Source organism: Centropristis striata, chromosome 23, assembly GCF_030273125.1.
Source record: "Centropristis striata isolate RG_2023a ecotype Rhode Island chromosome 23, C.striata_1.0, whole genome shotgun sequence".
Classification (NCBI taxonomy): Eukaryota; Metazoa; Chordata; class Actinopteri; order Perciformes; family Serranidae; genus Centropristis; species Centropristis striata.
The window spans coordinates 14,173,718-14,195,553 of record NC_081539.1 but is presented as its reverse complement, the minus strand read 5'-3'; the positions used below and the strand labels follow the sequence as shown (position 1 = coordinate 14,195,553).

Sequence of the window (21,836 nt, the reverse complement as noted above, 5' to 3'; positions counted from 1 at the left end):
AGGGTAATTTATTCTGCCTTGGACTGGAAATACAACAAATTAGTCATGAGAGTTTGATCAATATATGACGGTTGCTTATAAACCTTGTGTAGCTTGGCAGTTTTCACATGTGTGAGGGTGATTTCAGAGCTGCTGGACCAGGCATGTTGCACTGTATTGCTCCTGTGTCCTATTTAGCTTTAGTGGTCATATTGTCCAATGTCCATTATTTATTAAGTAATGTCTTCTTCTGTCGAGATTTGTTCTAGCAAATGACCCCGCATCTTTCTGTTTGATTGTAGGTGTTCAGTTAAGATTTAAACAGTTTACATTATCCAAATACAATTGTTCCTGTAGCCTATAAAATATGTTATTTAAACATTGTGAAACAGTCCTACAGTCACTGATTTAAGATGTTTAGTTCAATCTTTCCTGTTTATTAAACTAGTGGACAGACCTTTAGGGTGTTTTATTTTGACCAGCGGTGGGAAATTGTAGCTAGTGGATGTGAAATATGCGCATAGCCCTCTAACGGCTTTGTTGTTGGGCGGTCGCCTACTGATCGGAAGGTCGGTGGTTCGATCCCTGACCATGGCAGCCTACATGTCGAAGTATCCTTAGGCAAGATACTGAACCCCAAATTGCTCCCGATGCTGCGTTCATCGGTGAATGAATTAATTCCCAATGGTGGCAGGTGGCACCAGTGTACCCTGGTAGCCTCTGCCACCAGCATAAATGTGTGTGTGAACGGGTGAATGAGTGAAGTCTGTAGTGTAAAGCGTTTTGGATAAAAGCGCTATATAAGTGCACTCCATTTACCATAGTTGTTAATTGATTTCTCAAAATAAATCTGTAAACATTTGCAAAAAGCAAGCACATTTGTCCATTCCCATGCTGATAAGGGCATTGGGTACTTCAGAAACCTTCCTTTAAGATCTAAGCCCTCCTTAACAATCATGCCATTAATTGCAATGTAATTAATTGACAGGCCTAGTTAAAATAAACACATGTCACTTTGTAAAGCTACATATGGAAGGTAACTCAAGTACATAACTTAAAATAACTACGCTGACTTTAGGTTTCACAGTGGGCACAGACAGCGGTCTCGTCTGTAGAAGTCCTGTGTTTGTTTGGCCTATCATCCACCCCGACCTTCTCCTTATGCGGATTTTGTTGCTCTTTATAGCCGTGTTTCCACTAGGGGGAAAAGTGGCCACCAGGAAAGTCGAAGAAGAGTAAGAAGGAGTCTCCAATAACACCAGAAAAAGTCGCTGGATTTGTCTCCAGTCGCTCCAGGTCACTGCCAAAGAAACAAATGTCAATATGGGTGTGAGTATGTAATATGTTGCACCACCTGGCAATATATTAAAGACTGATGATGTTAGAATCTTTATATAGATAAAACATAGAAAAAGTTCCCCTGGCTGGTAGAGTGAAGTAAGTTGGAAAATACTGCATATTCTCTCTCTGTCTGTTAATCTAAAAATAGTGATTATAGCAGCTTTAACGTGCAATAGGAACAGCATCAAACAACCAACTGGTTCACGACTCAGCAAGAATTAAATGAAATGATTGGACGGATATGATGCTGAAGTGACGGAGAAGCTTGAAGTCAGAAAAAGTTTTTTAAAAAATTGACCAATTATGGAGGTAAGCTGCCTTTTCTCAAGCTCTCACTCAAAGCCAAACTAAAAGATTTGAGCTTTTAGGTCTTGTTAATATAATAGCGAAGGGGAAAAGCTAATAATCGGCAATGGTATAATGGAAAGACAGAAACAGAGCGGAGCTTGTTCTCCTCAGTGTGTTCAGTTTATGACTTCACTCTGTTCTCTGTTTATTAAGAGGCCAAGCTTCATAAATGCTGCGGTGACACGCTGCTCTGCAACTCAACAAGTGGGACAAAAATCCACGCATAAGCACTCTATGGAAAATTTACACTTGCCACCGCCCTTCTGATCTTAATCCCTTGATGTCGCTCCCATCTCAATTCATTAATTTCATCACAGACGTTTTTGATGCTCTTTAAGGTCACCCTGGGGAGTGCGGCGTGGTCTCCAGCCAAGCAAAAGTTCACGGCATCTGTGGCTGATCCTGCTTTACGTCACACCGGGAAGGAGACGGAAAGGCTTTGAGAGGGTTCAGAGTGAAAGAGGATGATTTGAGAAAAAAATGGATGAAGAGAGAGATTTTCAGAGTGGTCATCAGAGGACTAGCTTTTTGCTGGAGTTGTGGAACAAGGTGATTAGAGCAGCAGACGGCATGGGGAGCTGTGGCCGCTGAGTCTCAACTACTGTGATGATTAAAGTGCTTGGAAAGAGTTGCAGACAGAGAGAGAAGAAAAAGAAAGGGGAGTGGAAGTGCATGTGTGCGGATGGAGGATGCTTTCCCAGACTAAATCCTATTTCATCCTGAAACTAGACTGCGTGAGCCGATTGAAAGATGCTTTATGGTTTAAATGGCTGCACTGCATTTGTCAACAACAATCTGCTTTTATGAAGGTAATACATCAAGGGGCAGCATATTTTTATGCCTATCTGGGTGGGATCGTATGTACACACGTTTGATATACGTCCCTTTGGGTGCACAAGAGTTGTGTGTTGACTGAATTACACTCAGGGTGATTCCAGATTTATGTGAGAAAGTGGATGTGACACTATCATGGACAGGCGCTGTCAGCAGATATTTATTTGAGTCTTATGATCTTAACAACGTCTCCCCGAGCTATTTTGAAGGGAAGTGGAGAAAAAAGGCACGTCACTCGATCACTTCCTCTATTTCTGAAATCTGGGCGAGGAGTTTTCACACATCCCTAAACGCTTCATCCTCAAGACCTAAAGGCTCTGAGGAATAATGGCAAATTAAGAGCCTTCCGGATGTTTATATTGACAATATATTAAGTCAGCGACTATGTTGTTCCCAAGAGACATCCTTGATCCTAAAAACTTAAAAACTTTTTTGATTCTACCAGGACATGTCATTTTAGTTTTTGTATTCATGTCCAAAAGTTTAAAACATAGGGAAAATATCTGTGAATGGATCAGGAGTGAAAGTGTTCAAGGAATATAAGAACTTGAGCCTTAATAGTGGTAAAGAAAAAACATAAAGTGTCAAGAAAAAGTATGAGCGCCTATTGAAATGTCCTCGTTTTCTGCATTAATTTGTCAAAAAATGTGGTCTGAACTGAAGTATAGACAAACACAATGTGCTTAAGCCTAATACAACACAAACAATTATAATATTTCATGTCTATTGATCACGTGATCATTAAACATTTATAGCGCTGGTGGAAAAAGTAAGTTAACCCTTAAGGCTAGGACTCCAACAAGAGCTAATTGAAGCCAAGAGTTAGTAAACCTGGAGTTCAATCAATGAAACTATATTTGAGTGAGGTGTAGAGCAACTTTGACCTTAAAAAACAAAACAAAAACAAAACTGTGATCAAAAATTGTTGATTTGCGTAGGACTGGAAGGGTTACAAAGTAATCTCAAAGACTTTAGGTATTTACCAGTCCACCTTTAGATGCAGATCAGATCACATTTTATGACAAATTAATACAGAAAAGTAGGCCATTTTAAAAAGTTCACATAATCTTTAATACCGTACAATGTTTAGGGGCCGTGAGGAATGTAAGCAAGAAGAAAAATATTGCCAAGGAGTCAGTTATTGCAGCTTGATCCCTCTTTTTTTTTGTTTACACTTTGGCACCATTGAAGTATGCTGAATTAGCGATTAGAAGTTCCTGTTTCCAATGTTGCCATGGATGTACAGACAACAATCACTGGACTGTCTTGATACTGACGAAAGCTTAATAAATTTATGATTCTTGGGCAAGTTCTGCAATTACAAGGAGCTTCTTTTTTTTTAGCTGCGACCAGCAGTTCTACATGTTATTTCTTCCCTCAAAATTAGCACCATGTCCCAGTTGAGATGGATCAATTTGCCTTTTGCATAAATGTAACGGTTATGTTGTCAATTTTGTGAAACTCTTGCAGTTTTGTTAAGTTTAGGCAACAGAATACCTAAAGTTAGATGTTATAAAAGATGGTTATGAAAGTAAAATAGATGCATGTAACTGACAGAAGTGAGGTATTTGTGTCTGTGGTGTAAAAACTTGACAGAAGTTAAATTATGTTACTTCAAATAATATTGTTTACTCTTTTTTCCAAATGGGACATGGAACGCCACAGTCCTGGGTGAAAGTCTGAAGTCGAGATCTTCCGTCTTTATGTTTTGTTTCCTCCTTTCCCCCTTGTGTTTTTTTACACTTGTTGATTTTGCCTTGGAGTTGGCTATGGCCACTGGAGGGCCACTATAGGAAGTGCAGTTTTTTTTCAGTCGCTTTGGTGCATTTCTCACATCACATCAACATTTGCACAACAGTTAATGCATTTCTCAAAACAATTAGTACAAACTGCAAAACCTAGTTGATAACCTGTAAAAGTGTGTCACTTGCTCAAATGGATAGCTCATTCCTCAAAAGCAAGTATTCATGTCAATAAAGTGTCAATGTCATCAAGATGAAAAGTCCTGACATCATGTTTATGAACAAGATAGTCAAATGGCTCTGTCATGTTTTCATTATGACACTTTACTCTGTAAATGTTTTCCAATGCAAAAAAGTCAGATCTTGGTGACATTACCTGAAAATGCTCAAGACAGCACTATATACTATTTGCACAGCCATTTGAAAACTACAGTAAAGATACACATTAATGTATTTAGGGAGGTAACTGAGTACAAGACACTGAATATGTGTGTTTCACATTTTTATTGCATATGCTCTTTGCAATTCTAATTTGGGTACAGCATTGTGCAAAAGGGAAAAAAACACCCTTATTTACAACAAACATAAACTCCCTTTGGGAGCTGTGCACAGTACAGTGTCAGTGTTGTAGAAATGGTACACTATGTCCTGCTTGGTTCATATATGCTTGTAAAGTGTTTATGGGATTCAGCTCTGAGTGATAGTAGAGAAGTGGTTTATAATAGGTTGCAAATAATGCTTCACACAGCCCTTCTCATCAGTGAAAGCTGAGGTTCAACTGAGAGAAATTGTTCAATTCCTGACACATTTTCAATAAAAAAAATACAGATTTAAAAAAATTTATAAAATTTGCTTGACAGATTTGACAACTAGTTGAACATTTTTGTATGTAATGACTCAAGCAATGAAATGAGGACTATTAGTTTTATATGGAATGACTATCCAGCATTCACAAGTATAGTTATTTTGACTGACATGACATAAGCAATGATAATGTTATAAAACAGCAGAGAGTTGTATGAAAGCAATTGATGCATGTCCAAAAGCATTTGTAAATTGTTGTAAGGAATGAGAAACTGCTACTATGATGTGCACAATGTTGCTGAGGTTGAACTAACTGTTAACTGCAAATGTTAAAGCGACTGAGAAAAACTGTAATAAGCTGTTGTACCAATGACTAGTGGGGTTGTATTTTTCGGGGAAGACAGTCTCGTTCTCTGCTGTGTTTTATGGTTTGGGAAAGTCCTTAAGTGAATTTAATGTTAGATTTTTGTCACATTTTGCCATGCTCTCTCCTTTTCTGTGTCCTTGTCAGAATAAAAGGACTCTGTTTTCCAAAATGTTAAAGAGAAAAATTAACAAACTGAATGCTCTTGCTGAGGTCATGTTGCACCATCACTGACACTTTACAGTATCTGGCACAAAGCGGCAGCTGTATTCATTTTGTGCAGAAACAAGTCCCTGCTGCAGCCACTTTGTTGGCAGTCGCCACTCTGTAAAGATAATGGGACAGATGAATTTTAGTGGTCGGTGAACATAATCAAGGGAATGACTAATTACTGACACAGCAAGTGAAGTAATTGCTATTTATTGATTTGTTTTCCAGACTGGTGTAGCTGTCAGAAATTCACACAATATTTGTGCCCTCAGGTCTGGATTTTGATGACTTTTATTACCTTTTAAGTACTAAAAAGTTTGAAAATCCATTTAGCACAAAAAAAAATCCACTTTGAATGTTCAATAAGCAGCCAAGTTAATTACAAAAGTGGTCCTTTCTGCAAGAGTTTCCTCTCCATGTTAAGCTTTTCCATGACTTGTGGTGGAGCTCCTGAATTCCCACAGCGAGTGTCTTAATTGGAACAAGCATGTGGTCCAAGTTATCCTTCCTGTGCAAAATGAGCGCAAACTAAGCAATGAGGAAGAAAAAGGAAATGTTCTCTCTCATGAAAGGTTTCCAAGTTCTCCCTCTTCAATCTCTGGCTGCTGCTGAGAAAACTGACAACACACAGGGGGAAACGAGGGGAACGAATGTCTTCTCTAGATTCTGGTTTGGGGTTTTGCCATTAGAGGGGGAATAATTTACATGGGAGTTTTCCAAAATTCCCATCAATCTATTAACCCTTTTGTTCTGCGTTGTGACCTGGAGATCCTCTTTAACAGCTCAAAATGCACAAACTTTAATTGTAAATTATTGCTAAATTTGAAGAGATTTGCTTATAAATATGACTTCAAACAGATGACATGTCTCTGTCTGCTACAGAAAACTTCACTTCTACTTCTGTTGGGTGTCAAACATGGTTAAATATTGTGTATTTTCAGATGCACCATATATGTAAATAGTGTTGATGATACTTTTTATGCAGCTCTAGCTCCTCCAAATCTCAAACAAGTCTATCTGGAATTATGTTTCTAGATTTTTAAAAGATCTAACAGGAAGTTAGACCTCTCCTGGATCCAACTGACCCCAAAGAAGATGGAGGAAGAAGAACTCAGACATTTTACTTCAGTGAAAGTAGAAACACCACGGTCTAAAAATACTTCCTTACAAGTAAAAATGCTGATTCGAAGTGTTGCTTAAGTAAAGGTACATAAATGTGACCAGCAAGTTGCACTTAAAGAACCAAAAGTAAAAGTACTCTTCATACAGAATAGCTCCTTTCACTGTGTTATTATTAAATATTCTATTATTAATAGTTATCATGAACAAAAGAAGGTAACAGCATTTAAATGTTGTGGTTACTGGATAGATTGGTATTATTTTATTGCAACATACCATGTTTCTGTGTCTAATTGTAGTGCAATAAAAATAAATAAATAAAGGTTATTAATTGCATTCCCTCTGCTATATTTTCCCTACATAGGTCATTAAGTTTATTAAGGTCAAAGGCAGATATTTAAAGAAAACAATGTGGTTTATTTTGCGATTATTATAATTTTGTTGATGGATAGAGCAATGAGACAGAAGGGTTAATGTATTATCACTTGGACCTGAAGAGGGCGCCCTTAGAGTTCAATCACCTGTATGTGCAATGAAGAGATAGATAGATAGATAGATAGATAGATAGATAGATAGATAGATAGATAGATAGATAGATAGATAGATAGATAGATAGATAGATCACCACAAAATAACCACATCGAACACTCAGAGAGGTAGAAAAGATGCAAAATAGCCTAATAATCAACAAAAATGAACAAAAACTGACTTCTAAACAGCACATAAACAACATAAAGCTCTTGTTTTTCCTTTAACAAACACGGCCCCCATGCTCAGTAAAAACAAAGCCCTCTGAGGAATGAGTCCAGCATGTTGAACATCTTTTGTCTGTTGGCAAACAGGAGGCCTACAGCAGCAGCTCCTGAAGCTCCAAACGCTTCTATCCACATCACTCAGACCGTGCAGAGAATATCCCAAGGCAAAAATCCTGCCTGTCTCCCCGGCAGCTGGAGAAACGCTTTGTGTGTTTGTCTCCTCCGCTTCTTCTTCTTCTTCTTCTTCTGCACACACACGCAGCATCAAACAGAAGAAGAGGAAGAAGAATCCATTGGCTCCGAGGAGCTGATGACGGAGGGAGCGCACTGTCTTCTCCAGGAGCGCAGCAGCACCACAACACACAGTCTGCACCTCCTGCTAGTGGGATGAGACCAGTGTGTCGGACTGGGATGCATGTTTAAGTGGAGCGTAACTTTTTCTTCTTCTTGTTCTTCTTCTGTTATCATGTTTATTCAGGAGGTGGAGACCTGTTAGGACGAGCGCGTTTACACTCTCCAGGAGCGCGCAGTGTGCCACACGCTGGAACAAAAAGCAGCTCAGTGCAGCGAGTGCAGCGCAGGCAGGTTTCCGTTTTAAAAGCAGCAGGAGAGGCGGGAGAGTTGCGGAGTCCGCGGGGAAGCGGTGCCTGTGCATGAGGAAGACGGAGCCCGGGATTTTGCGAAGAAATCAGCGGCGAAACTTGGATATGGCGGCGGGTGTGAAGACGTTCGACCTTCTCGTTGGAGTTGTTTTAGTTTTGCAGTGTGTGGTGGATGCCCGAGCCGAGATCACGGACAGTAACGGTAAGAAACAGCACCTGAAACACCAACCAGACCTGAGATCTGGTCCCTTTCTTAATGCACAAGTCTGCAAAACATGCAACTATCAGACACAGGTGGAGCGTTGCTTTTGCACGCGAATGACTTTGTTTTACGCTCAAATAGCATCCTTTACACCTCTATTTATCATATCTAAATTAATGCGTGCAAGAAATAGAAGTCAGACACCCCTGAGGCTGTTTTTCGTTCATTATCTTATTTTTAGGAACAGTCTGTGTTGAAGAGGACGTCATGACCTACTAACTTCCTTATTTCTGTCTAGATCAAAGACTTTGTTTTATCCTAATTATCATATTTTCACTACGTGTTTGAGTTAATTGCCTCTTTTTTTCGTCTTTGCACATGCATCCCCCCCTCAGGCAGAGCTGATTATTACTGTATATTGTAGTAAAAACACTCTCAGCAATCAGTGCAGGGAATTGAAATCTCAAACTGCCTCTGAAAATGTCTCTTTGTGTCCCTTCTGGCTTATTTATGTGCATGCTTGCCCTCTCTGGTATGGCATGGAACATGCTTCTGCAACTTTTCTGCAGATTTGAGATCAGTAAGCATTGCATGCATGTAGTGCAGGTGCTTTTCTCCCTGTTATATTCCTGCAGAGGAAATGCTGGCTCTGTCCATCGTGATGTCCTTGATTATAAGACACAGTCAACACTGGAGGATGAGGACTCCAGTGTGAACAATATCCCTACTGTAAAGCCACAGCGTGTGCACCTAAAGTCCACTAATCTCAAATCTAGTCCATCACACACACACACACACACACACACAAACACACACACACACACACACACACACACACACACACACTCTCAGCTTGCCCTCTGACACACGTTGGAATAAGTTCATGCCAGTGTTGCTCCTGTTCACACAGGCGAGCTCTTGTTTCCCGGAGCTTTTATTGCTGGCAGTGGATTTTCATCACGTATCAGATAGTGGTTAGAGAAATGTTCGGCTGCTGACAGTGACTGTAAATTAAACCATGTGTGTGTGTGTGTGTGTGAGAGAGCAGACCACAGAGTTACTGGAATGTATGGCTCTGTTTGGTAGAGAGATGCTATCAGTCGTGTGTGACCGCTCGCACACACTTTTTAGCTTCACACAGTCGTACTCGCTCTTGTTTATGAATTCAATCAATCTGCCGGGCTGCTGCTGCTGCTGCTGCTGCTGCTGCTGCACTCTGGCTCATTTCACATCAATGCTATTGTAGAAAACAAAAGCTTGTGTTGGTTTTTTGTTGCAAACCCATAAGAATGAGACTTGTTTTAGAGGAAAACTCCTCTAAACATCTATAAACAAAATGGGACTTTTCCTCTCAAAGAGCTCCATCTCCGTATCTTCTCTTCAAGCCGGACACATTTAGTATGTAGGACAGTATTTTTAGACATCTGGGCGAGGAGCTTCCCTTGCTGTAGACTGACCTCCACTCTGCTGTAAGGAGCAGCCCCCTGTCCTTAGAGAGGCTTTTATTAATAGAGCGCAGGTGGACTCTTCCACTCTCTGGAGGTGGGAATAAAAATGAAGCATTCACTATTAAAGAAGCTTTCATACTCTTAGAAAGTGTCTCAGCGGCTCCAAGACAGCCCGAGACTGCTTGCACTGCTTGGATTTATTAGTTAGATGAGCTGTGAAGCACATCTGGGTGAAATTACACAACATCCTGTGAGCTCGGTGCATCATTTTTCTTTTTTTTATAAGCTTTCAGACTGTGCTGCTCTGTGATGCTCAGCCGTTGATACACTCACCAGTGGCACACTCACAAAATTGGGGCCGATTTGGGGGTTAATTTGCACTCCGGTGCTCCTCTCAGAGTGGAAAAAGAGATGTTCCACTACAGTCTGGAGTGTGTCTGAATGTTCGATGGGAGAATGAAAGGGAGAGAGAGCATGAGAGAGAGAGAGAGAGAGAGAGAGAGAGAGAAAGAGAGAGAGAGAGTCTTGCCTTGTGTAATGATGTGGTCTGATTTAAAAGCCTGCGCTGAGGGCTGTTAATGTGCTAAGATTGCGGTTTGTGTGTGGAATTTAATTCGCTGTAGATGCTCAGAGTTGTGTTTCTCTGGTTGGCAGAGGGTTAACCCGCTCGCAGGCAGCGATATGGACGTCTCCAGCTCCTTCATCCATCATGCTGCCAGCAGCCACCTCGGCAATCATACAAACACACGCTCTCAAAGGAGTGTGAGCTGCAGAGAAACATGCAGACTGACTGAAGTCTGACCTTCATGACAGTGGTTCGCAGGTGTCACACTGGATTCAGTTTCAAGTCATCCATTATCGAATTTACAAACATGTTCCTTATTCTAGGACTTTAAAGGTTCTAGGTGAAGCAATTTACATGTGATAACCGCTTTTTTTTAACCATCCAGCGACCTCTGGGTCTGGAAAGTGAAGCCAATGCTTTAAACCTGCATTCTTTTTAATGGCCAGCAGGGGGCGACTCCACTGGTTGTAAAAAGAAGTCTGTTTGTGTGAAAATCCATAGAAAAAGGACCCTACTTCAGACTTGATTTATTACCTCAGTAAACATTCTTATAATGAGCTTATGGTTTTTAATCGCTAGTGTCAGGTCTTCTTCAATACAGCGTGATGTTCATTTAGCAAAACATGGTCAAATTTAGAGTAAAATAGAAGCTAAAGCAGTGCCTAAGGGTTGGGATACCTTGTGATTGACAGTCGCTACAACAGTGTTTTCATCTTTGAACTTTTACCTTTTCACAGTGTGTTTTGCGTTATGGGATAATTTATGTCATCTGGATAGTGCTTAATTTTGATCCTTGCACATGGGCAAAACATTTTTGGATTAGCTTTTGCAGACATCCATTTTTGGATGATTTGTATTGTGCATGGTCAGGCGTCTATTCCTGCATCTCTTTCTCACTTTTTTTTTTTTATAGTTTGAAGACCAGATAGTCTTCGGGGATTTCTCCTTATGAAATGTTTTGTAATGTGTGACCCCCCTGTTTCCCATAACTTGTATATTGTGCAAACAACTTCAAGATACCCCATTATAAGACAATAAGACAATTGTGAAATGTGATACGCAATCTGACAACATTGAAAGTTGTACATTGTAAAGGGGGCATAAGGGATGGTTCCCGACACAGACTGTCTAAAGAGAGCAGAATGGGAGGTCCGGCTCAGTCTACTTTAGTGAAGAGATTGTAAGCCTTCTTGGAATCTGCCCTCCCTCCCCCCCATCTCTCCTTCTTTCTGACATTGCACATTTCAGAACGGACAGAATGAGCTAGCCTCTTTATTGGCCCTCTGAATGACCTGCTGAAAGGATCTGCCATGAATGGATGACGGGGGTGGGGTAGTATAAGAGGGGGTGAGAGACAAGGAGGGGCGGCGACGGCGGCGGCTGGGGTTTATGTGCCCTGTATGCAGCCACAGTGGGCCGTGCCATACATGGTGGAGGCAGGGAGGCAGGGTCGTCCCCCCGTACCAGCATGCAACAGCAGCACCAGGCTCCTACATTAGTCACGCCTGGCCCTCGGCGCTGAGCTCCCTGCCCCTTTCTACTCCGGGAAGAAGCTCAGTCTGACGGCTGGAGAGGGCCGGAGCTCCACACAGAGTTCAATGGGCTCAGAGACAAAGAGCAAAGAGGCCACTAGTTAATGAAACCCAGCGCACTTAAGCTCCTCTTTAGCTTTTGCTCATTGTCTTTCATGTGGTTCAAAAGCTCCTTCACTTCCAATTGTTACAGAGTTCAAGCAGAGTTATCAGTAATCACTCCCTGGCATTTTCCGTGTGATTTATTTAGTTTATCCAGATCAGCACAATTATGGATCTTGTCCGTCAAGCAGGTTTAAAAAGGTCAGAGATGGTAGAAGTGGCCTCGTTATGAAGTGTTACAGATCTGAACGTCAGCGGTTCAGCGAGAGATGACGAGCATTTTCCGTCCATGATAAACATCCCTTCTCCACAGATGATTGCAAAGCTGCCAGTAGACCGCAGCATCGTCTGCAGCCGGGCTGTTATCTCCTCCTCCTGCTGACTCCGCTGAGGGATGCTGCCACATAAGAGATGCTAAGGGCTGAAATGAGTAAAATGTTTTTCATTTAGGTGGGAGGAGTTGGCTTTTCTTTTGCCTGGAGGGGAAAGTTTGGGGGGATAATGAGGAGTGGGAGGAGGCTTAGAAACACAGCGACTTGGCTAAGCAGCCTCACAGCGCAAGAGAAAAGAAATGCATAATGAAAATATTACGCTCTAAAGTAAAGGGTGATCATTAACAGCACAGGTTATGGATTAATAAATGGTAGGAATATTAAAGGATGCTCTTTGCTGGAGATCCGGGAGTAATTTTGTGATGAGTTGTTGCTGTACAATATCTACTTTTTTGCTGCCGTTGTGATTTCTCCATCTGCAAATGACTAAGTGTCTAACTTATTTATTCATACCTAACGTCATTTTCTTAAGTTGTAAGCATTTCCCGAGCCAGATATGGGTGACAGGATGCTGTGGATCATTTAAGGTGAGCCGCTTCTCAACCTCACAAATGAGTCTCAGGAAATGGAAATGTCAGCGTCAATTTTTACCAAGGACTGCATATAAATATCTTCATTTTCAGTCTATGGTTTTGATGAATGAAAATAGGCCGGATGTGGAGCAGGTGTATGAAAAAATGTTGTAAGATATTCGCTTTGCATTGCATCTAGATAGAAAGAAGTGTTAAATGCGCATTGAATTGCTTTTTCTTTTGAAGATTTTCCCAAAAAATTGATTGAAATTTGCACCACATTTGGATGCAAAGTTGCCCATATGATCAGCTTTGTCTCTGAAGGATTTCTTTCCCTATTATAGTCGAACACTGGTGCAAAAAAAGGAAGTTCTTTGATGTGAAACACTGACTCCAATTCTGACATTGACTTTCTATTCACCTTCTCCTATTGAACTAGATTATAGCTGCAGAAGTTACACAGGAAATATCAGAGTTCATGACAAAAATGTGCAGGAATATCACCAACACACCACCAAACAACAATGTGGTAAGAAAAGCAGCATACTTTATTTGACCATCACATTGTAAAACTTTTTTAGGGAGCATTTCTCCTTTGAAGTCGTCCGGTCTGGCTTATGTTAACACCAGTCACATGCAAAATCTTTCCTTTCCTTTTTGTCTCGTCTTTCTGTCTGCTGAGGGCTCCTGGACGGTTGAATTATGGGTAAAAATGTCTTCACTTCGACTGAGTTTCATGCAGGATCTTTTTAGTGTCTCATTAGACCTCAGTGGGGTTGAACTCTGGCACCTATAAGCTTGATGCACACCAGTAAGTGCCTGGTATTTGACGAAAGTAACCTAAAGTTCACAGTGCTGAATTTTATGGGTAACACTGCATAAAATGGCTCGCTGGTTGGCACTCAGCTGTGCGGCCTTCAACATAGGTCCCCGTTGGCTGAAGCCTGTTAAAACATCTCAAAGACGTAATGATGTGAAATACAGATGGGATGATTTCATGCTTCATACACAGCCGACCTGTTGGCGGCTTGTTTTTGTATCTGATGAAAGAGCAGGAAAGATAGAAATTACTTGCAGGTGTTAAAGAACAATTTTAAATTATTTAGCTGCATTGCCGTTTTCTTCCCCACACAAACCCCTGCAGGTGCTTATATTGTAGCCGTGCATCATAACACAAACCAGCCTCTGCAAATGTGGGAATTACCTACGGTGCCTGCCTGTTTTCCACGTGGCGCCTGCACCGAAATGATGAAAAGAATCCAAAGATTTGATGCGCTCGCTAAAGAAAGTTGAAAGAGGCGGCTCTCCGAAGGGGAACAAAGTGTTACATGCATGGCTATCATGAAGGAGCGGAGAGACCGTGGTGTGTCAGGCTGTCCAGTCTTGCTGAAAGAAGATAAGGTGCCAGTGGAGTCTGTCACCCCACCCTGAAGCAGGCTTCATATCCTGAGCCCAGCAGGAGCGCCGGCCTGGCTTTGTCCCACAAAAGCAAGTGTCACTCACGGGGTTTACGGCATGCTGCTACATGCCTTTGCCTATATGTGCAACTGTGTGTGAAAGTTTTCTCTCTCACACTCTCTGTCAGTGTCTTGTCAGTTCCCATGCACTCTCTTTCACTGTTATTTTCATGCTTTTACTTTTAAAAATCAGACAGCGGCGAGTGAAGGCAGGATCAGCTTGTAGCTATTAGGGCCGAGTTTCAAACCTCAGTACGTTTTTTGAGCCCAGACTGAAATTTGGCACTGAGTGTTTGGTCAGATTCCTGTTTACTTATTCTCTTGTCAGATGTAAAGGTCTGGTGGAAGCACTTCAGAAGTTTGTCTTATTTTCTGAAAAAGAAAAACTGGCCTTTGCATGGTTTCTGTGAAATTGAGTTATTGGATAAGTTATGTTTTGGCGTCTGTGTCAGTATTTCGTTTTGAAATGTTGAACTGACCGTTCACTAAACCCCTCATGGTTTAGTAACAGTAAGCTTTGGACTCACATGCTGAAGCAGCATGCACATGGGTGTGGAGTAAGAGGGAGGTTGAAGGGTCTTTTCGAAAATCAAAAACACACAATCAAAAGTGCAAGGAATAGCTTGAGCAATGTGTTTTCAGCTCTAACATGAGTTCCAATTGTTTGCATGTCTGGCTAACTAGCTTTCTACCTACAGTAAATTGTAATTTCTGAGGCCTAGGAGCATTTGTACTAAGTCAGTTCAGTGTTGCCAACTCCTCAGTAAAGAAAGTAGCTATTGGCCGTCCATAAGTCGCTAGAAGTCACTAAATGACATCATCACCTAATTTACATAATTTACCATGTGCATGTTCTTGTAATGGATGCTGTAGGAGAGAGGAATAACGTTGTGGGAAGAATAAAAAGTGAGTAAAAAACACCCTAAATATGTTTAGAACTGCAAGTGCATTCCAACCCTCCTCCTTAATCCAGCCTCGGACCGGCAAAAGTGACCAAAAAGAGACACTGACTGTAAACCAGCCAGCAGCGACTTTGCACATGCGCGGTTTGCAGACTGGACGCTAAGGGGTTAACATCCCCTCAGGCTCTCTGACTGCAGCTGGGAAGGACTCCTGCGGGAGAACTGTGCCGCTTGTGAGTGCTTTGGTACGAGGGAGGGGCAGCTAGCAGGCCCTGTGCCTCATTAAGAAGAGTTAGAACGAGTCTCCAAAAGTCTCCAATAACACCAGAAAAAGTCACTAGATTGATTTTTTATTTGAAAAATAGTCGCTAGGGGGTCTTAAAAGTCGCTAAATCTAGCAACAAAGTCACTTAGTTGGCAACACTGAGTCAGTTTTCTCTCATTATTTATATAACTCAATGGGAAGGCAAAATGTTGCCACACCGGTGATTTCAGTGAAGTGGGAGGATTTTCCAGCTTTGTTGTTGTTTTTACGTAATCTCTGACTCCAGCAGTGGCCACGGTGTCCGGAAAAGTGCAGCCGCAGTCAACCAGTAAGCTACGCTGTGTTGTGTCTTAAGTGTTTTGTTAGTTAAGGACGGGTTAAATGATCATTGAGAGCAATTTTTTTGCTCTAGTATCGATATTGTGACACCCTGAATTTGCATGATAAGATGAGAAGCTTGGCAGGCATAGCAACAGTAGCGTTAAAAAATGGGCCAAGGGTTAAACAATAAGCAATTTGGAGCAATAGCTACCCTGGTTGCTGTATCTGTGAGTGATTTCCGTGTTTATTTGAGGCAGATTGTGTCAGCAAAATGTAAAACACCTTCATATATTTCAGTTAGTGCAATAGCATTTAACCTGCCCTCCAACCTCAGATTGATCTGTTTATTGGTCTGTTTATCATGTTAATAGCATGCTGACTCTAAAAGACCATCAATTACAGTTTTATTACATGCAGTTGTTGCTCTTTCCTTTAAATAACCCTGGTGTAACGTACACCCTTTGCCATGATTAGCCTGCTAATGCTGCACGCACTTGAATATGTTCAAACGGTGTTTTGAGCCGTGCCAAGCGAACCCTCGCAGACATTGATGTGTTTTCCTTGCTAGTGAGTCCAACAGCACTGCCTTTGTTACTCTGCCCGGAAAATGTCTCCATGTCCCCTGTCCAGAAGTTTCTTTTTCCCCACCAAACTCATCCTGACAAAGAACAAGCATGCCCTGCAGCAACTGCTCCTCACAGTGCAACATTTTTTTTGGTTGCATTTTTTTGGGTGGGAATGAAAAGATTTACAGCCACAAGTGTGTTTCTGCATGAGAAGGCAGAGAATAGATTTTGACTTTGACGACTCCATTAAAGTTGTTTTCTGTTTGCCACCTCACATCAATAATTCATACGGACAGAACACATCTTGAGGATGTATAAACTGGATATTGCTGCTGCCATGTGCCTTCCTGGTGAACATATTGTTCTATATACTTGTTGGGACTTCTAGTGGGTTGAATATATGTCTTGTAACACTAAAACCAAACTGAGATTTATTGGCCCCGCAGCGTTCGGGAATTAAACTTGGTCATCTGTCTCTGTGTGTGTTGGAAAGAGAATGGTCAACATTGTTCTGAGACTTGTTTTGGCTAATTCGCTCTTCGAATGAGTCATGTTGACTCAACACAGTTTTTGTAATACATCTGCAAGGGTTCTTGCTCAGCTTTCCTGTTCATCACTTGACCCTTCAGGAATCAGGACTGCCAGGAATGAGAGGAAAAAAAGACTTTTCCCAGAAGCAAGCAAAGGTTTCCGGAGGTCAGGGTGATCTTTGTTTGGAGCATGCAGCTTTGGACAAACTTGTTCCAGTGCCTCCCAGCTGTCTACCTCCTAAGTCGGCGCTGAGCTCATCCCGAAGCTGTAAACAGGAGGCCAGTTGGCAGCTCATTTATAATAGGAGTTGCACTCGCAGCACATTTTCATTTCTGTCCTGTTTACCGCTTCTTTTCTTTCTTCTGACTTGATCAAACATGCTTGATTAAACCAAAGCCAACAAGTGATTCTGGTAAATGAGGTTTAGTTTGTGCCAGGTGTTCAGGTTTCTGTCTGCTCGCCAGTGCTTTACTAGCCGAGAGTTTCTCCCAGAGATCAGCACAGAGCCAGGAACAAAGGCCTGCTTTGAGGCTTTGTGGTGATGAATTGCAAGGTGTAACAGCAGCCTTTGTATGAGTCTACTTTATGGGAAGACAGAGAAAGTGGGAATCTCTGCACAGGTAACTAGAGACTCTGGAGTCTTGATCCAGTGGTATGTCCTGCGCCGACTGTGGGAGTTAATTGGGTTTTCTTGTACAGTCGAGGAAGAAAAAGCATCCTGATATCAAGAAACGTTGTAAAGTGTACACATGTTATGATCCAGATGGCAGCAACACATTAATTTAATGGGCACAATAGATCAAAGTCTGTGGTTTGGCTTTGTGAGCAGTAAATTGGCTGGTCTGCAAGCCTCAACCTGACTGCTTACAGCATCTCTATTGACGACAGGTATTTGTTATGTATTACAGGGTATGAATCAGAGCCTGATGGATCGGGCAGACAATTTGATCTGCCGATATTGGCCTATCATAGACATTTAAATATCTGCATTCATTGTTGTCGCCAATATAAATGTTTGTTTTTACAGAATATAATGCAGAAAAAGATGTTTTGGCACAGAGCATCAGGCTTTCAAGAACATTTTGGATCGGTTGGTGTTTGGAGATTATTGTCAGATCTCAGGTGGGGAATCAAGAGCAGATCAGAATACTTGTATGATTGGATTTTATTCAATGACAGTCCAGTAGGAAAAAACAGAGTCCAGGTGCAGGCAGACAGGCAGATAACCCAGACACGACAGGCAGATAACTTCAAAAACCAGGCCAGATTCAAAAACCGAACAAAAACTTTCTTAAATCTCTCCAATATATACTTTAACTAAGTACTAGTCTCACTCACATGGATTTCAGGCAACATGCACCCCATGACGATCAGACAAACTCAACTGAAAAGACAGGGTTTAAATACTCAACTGGCCCAAATGAGAGACAGGTGAACAGAGAAAATGGTGGGAAAAGAACGAAGACAGGAAGTAACGAACAAGGATATGGGCGAGGCCCGGGGCACATGACTAAAACACATGGCTGTGTAAACAAAAACAAATTTCAGAAGTGTCATACTTGACAGGTAGGGGGAGACAAAACTAATTGTCCAAATGGGAATCCTGAGGTCATATCAGGCTGTATGTGGCCTATTAACTAAAAATAGATTGATACCTAAGACATAGGCCATTCTGCCTTTACATTATACCATAAATAGGAACAGAAGTGTTACATGTATATTGGCTGATATATAAGATTTCTTTCTTCCTAATATTGGCAAAGGCCCAGAATATCCAGTGAATATTAATGAATTTGTCAATTTGTGCTTGGAATATTTAGCATTTATCTCTCCCCTCTTGTCCTTTTTGTCTTTGACGGAGAAAGTGCGAGGAGGAGAAAGTGGCTGCTCATACAGCTGAGTATCAACCACTTTCTCGCCCTCTCAATAATTTCCGTCCTTAGGGCTGATAGGTCTTCCGTCTCGTCTCCGAACATGCAGTATTTGCCCACTCAGTGTCAGTGAGAATGAATGCTCTTCAGATATACAGTATGCTCATCTTGCTGAAGAACTGTTCTGTGTTAGAAATGTATTACAACCTAGCAGTGGGGTGTTATATTAAAATTGTAAATGACTTCCATTTTAGGCAGCTAATGATGTCCCGTCCAAAGAATGTGATGAACGGCGTTTGTTATGGAGGGAATTCTTAATGTTTTAGTGTTTGCATCCATTAAAAGGTATTTATGCAAGAGCTCTTTTGTCAGGTGGTGAGAGGGGCCCTAACATCATAAAGTGGTAATTGACTCCCATTTAAAGGCCTTTGTCTCCCGTGCCCCTGAATGCTTTAATTAGATGGCAAGTAAATTAATGTGAGCAGTTTAATTATGAATATGTTATTCATACCGGTGCACAAAGGTAATAAATGTGCCCTTCTCTCAAACCGGCGGGGAGGGAGTGAATGATAAGGGAACAATGTAAAACCATGAATTCAGTCTGAGCGACAGACGGCCAGGGATTTGTAACTGACACTTGTTTTTGAATAGTGTTTAATGTGTTTTCTGCAAAGTTGTTCTGTTTGCATCAAATACAGAATGTATTTGAGTGAACAAAAAATCAAAAAAGTTCCAAGTTTGAGCATTAAATATTTTGTATTTGCTCTGTATTCAACTGAATGCAGGTTGCAAAGGGATTTGCAAATCATTGCATTCTGTTTTTAATATGTCTTTTACAGCATCCCAACTTTTCTGGAATGAGGTTTGCAGTAGACACATGACGCAGCTTTAGAAATGATGCCAATTCAAGGAAATCCAAATCAGATACAACAACAAGATTGCAAATGAAATGAATGAAAACTAGAATCTCCCCCTGCGTTTTCATACCTGAGCAAACCAGCCAAGTTGCAGATTTCATACTAGATGTCTGTCCAGACTCATGTAGCCATTATTGGATTCTCCACACACATGTTCAACACATCAGCCCAGAAGATCTTTACAATCACCACAGTTTCAAGATTTGTGTCACCCATTCAGAATCTGACCAGATGTCTCCTCTTCTGTTATGGCGTTGAATTATGGCCAAAGTGTTTTATTGCAAAACATTGTGACGTCACACAGAAGTTGATCTTTCACCTTTGGATATAAAATGGCATAATTTTATCCCACTAGATATTTTATGCAAAATATGTCATGACTAGTGTGTGAATTCTTGAGTTATGACCAAAAAATGTGTGAGGTGAGGTGACCTTTGACCTTCAAAATGTAATCAGCTCATCCTTAAGTGAACATTTGTAACAATTTTTTTGAGCTTCCTGGAAATTGTAGCTTCTGTGCAGTAACATCCACATTTGAAGCATTGTTTACTATAGCAGCAAGTTTCCATATTTGTATTTGTTTTGTTTGTGAATTGGCTTGGTGTACTGTTGTAAAGCATTTGCACTTGTCGGCTACCATATAGAGCAGTGGTATAAAAGAAAAATAAACCAAAAATCTGAAATAAAAAATCCTTATTTCAGAACTTTCTGGCTCATTTTGATGTAATTGTTTGACCCAGAGGTATGGTTAAGGAGTTTATCATTTCACCGGTATCCCGCAGCAGCCAAAAGCTGATCCATGTCTCTGGCAGAGGAGGTCCAGATATTGATTAAATGTCTGGCCGGCTCCCCATTCACCCAAAGGCCTCTGCTATCACAGACGCTGAAGTGGTCAAGGTGCCAACGTGCTGTGCATCATCGCAACTGGGACCTGCTCGCTGCCAACCCAACTTCATCTAAACACATTTATTTAAGTCATAAATAAGGAGTTGGGGGCACGTAATTTGACATCTGTGATGCAATAAATTTTCTGCTTTTTGTTTTTGGCCTGAGAAAATGAAAGACCTGCTTCCCTGCACATATTGAATGGGGATCAAAAATGAAATGCCCCATCTCCAGACAGCTGCCAAACCAATGATATATGTCCTGAAAATCCCATCTATCGACAAGCAGCCAAAATGTGAAAATGAGAGGCGGTGACATGAATATAAATGAGTTATTTGATGTCCTTTTTTTTGCCACGAGTTTGCCCCAAATGGCCGACAGAAGTGATGGTTTTCTTTTGAGGGCGTGTCCCCGTTACTCAGTGCTTCAGTAATCTATCATTTCCACGCCGCTACAAAGCCAGTTGTGCTGCTTATTTGACATAACATGATTTTTAATATGTCATTCAAAGTCACATTGCTTTTTTTCTGCTAATAGAAGCAATTAAATAGCCTCCTGACAGTTCTGGTCCGAGCAGAGCTGCATGTCCACTGGATTTAGAGAATCATTCATGATTTTTGATGCTTATTAGAGATTAGACATCCAACTTGTAAAAGTGCCAAACTAAATCTGGAATTACTTGAGAAAAGTGATATTTAAAGTGACGTTTATTCACCCGAACACAATCAGAACTCATCTAAAAAGAAAAGCAAGTTATGATAGAAGCTAACGAGACAAAGCTGGTTAAAAAAACAGCTTTTCCCTGAACTTCAGTTTATGTGTTTACTGTAAAAAAGCCCCCCTGCTTCAGGGCTTTTTTGGTCTTTGTGGATAGAGAGCCACATGCAGAGAATTTGTGGGAGTGTTTTTCCTCAATAGCTCAGAGGATCAGCTTAGAAACATGGGGGAGATCGGCTCATCAGGTCTTATGTTGAAGCGTTTTATTGTTTACACATCATTTCTGCAATCAATTAACTGAAGCGATGAATTGAAGAGTCTGTTGAAAGGTCAGGGACGATACATGGTTACATCCCGCTGTGCATGTTTAAGCTTTTCAATGTGCATGTGTGTATTTATTTGTATATTTGTGCATATGTGAGTTCCTGCCTCTGTTTGAGGTTATTGAGCAGCCACTTCACAGCAGCTGCCAGCTGGTGATTGTGTCTTGTGAGAAAACAGATGGAACAGAGGGGTTTGTTTTGTGATTGTTCTTTGCAGAACAAGAACAATCATTGATGCAAGAATAAAGATGAAGCTCAGGAGACACTTTAAAGGCAGATACATGTAGATT

At 41.1% G+C, this 21,836-nt stretch overlaps 1 protein-coding gene across 1 annotated transcript in view; it reads left to right on the top strand.

Annotated features, from left to right (window-relative positions):
* Positions 1–7,959: 7,959 nt before the first annotated feature.
* plxdc2b (plexin domain containing 2b) overlaps positions 7,960–21,836 on the top strand; it is a 126,764-nt gene continuing 112,887 nt past the window's right edge. Inside the window, exon 1 of the mRNA XM_059326872.1 lies at positions 7,960–8,300. Coding sequence (XP_059182855.1) covers positions 8,150–8,300 — 151 coding nt within the window. The 5' untranslated portion in view covers positions 7,960–8,149. The remainder of the gene's footprint in view (positions 8,301–21,836) is intronic.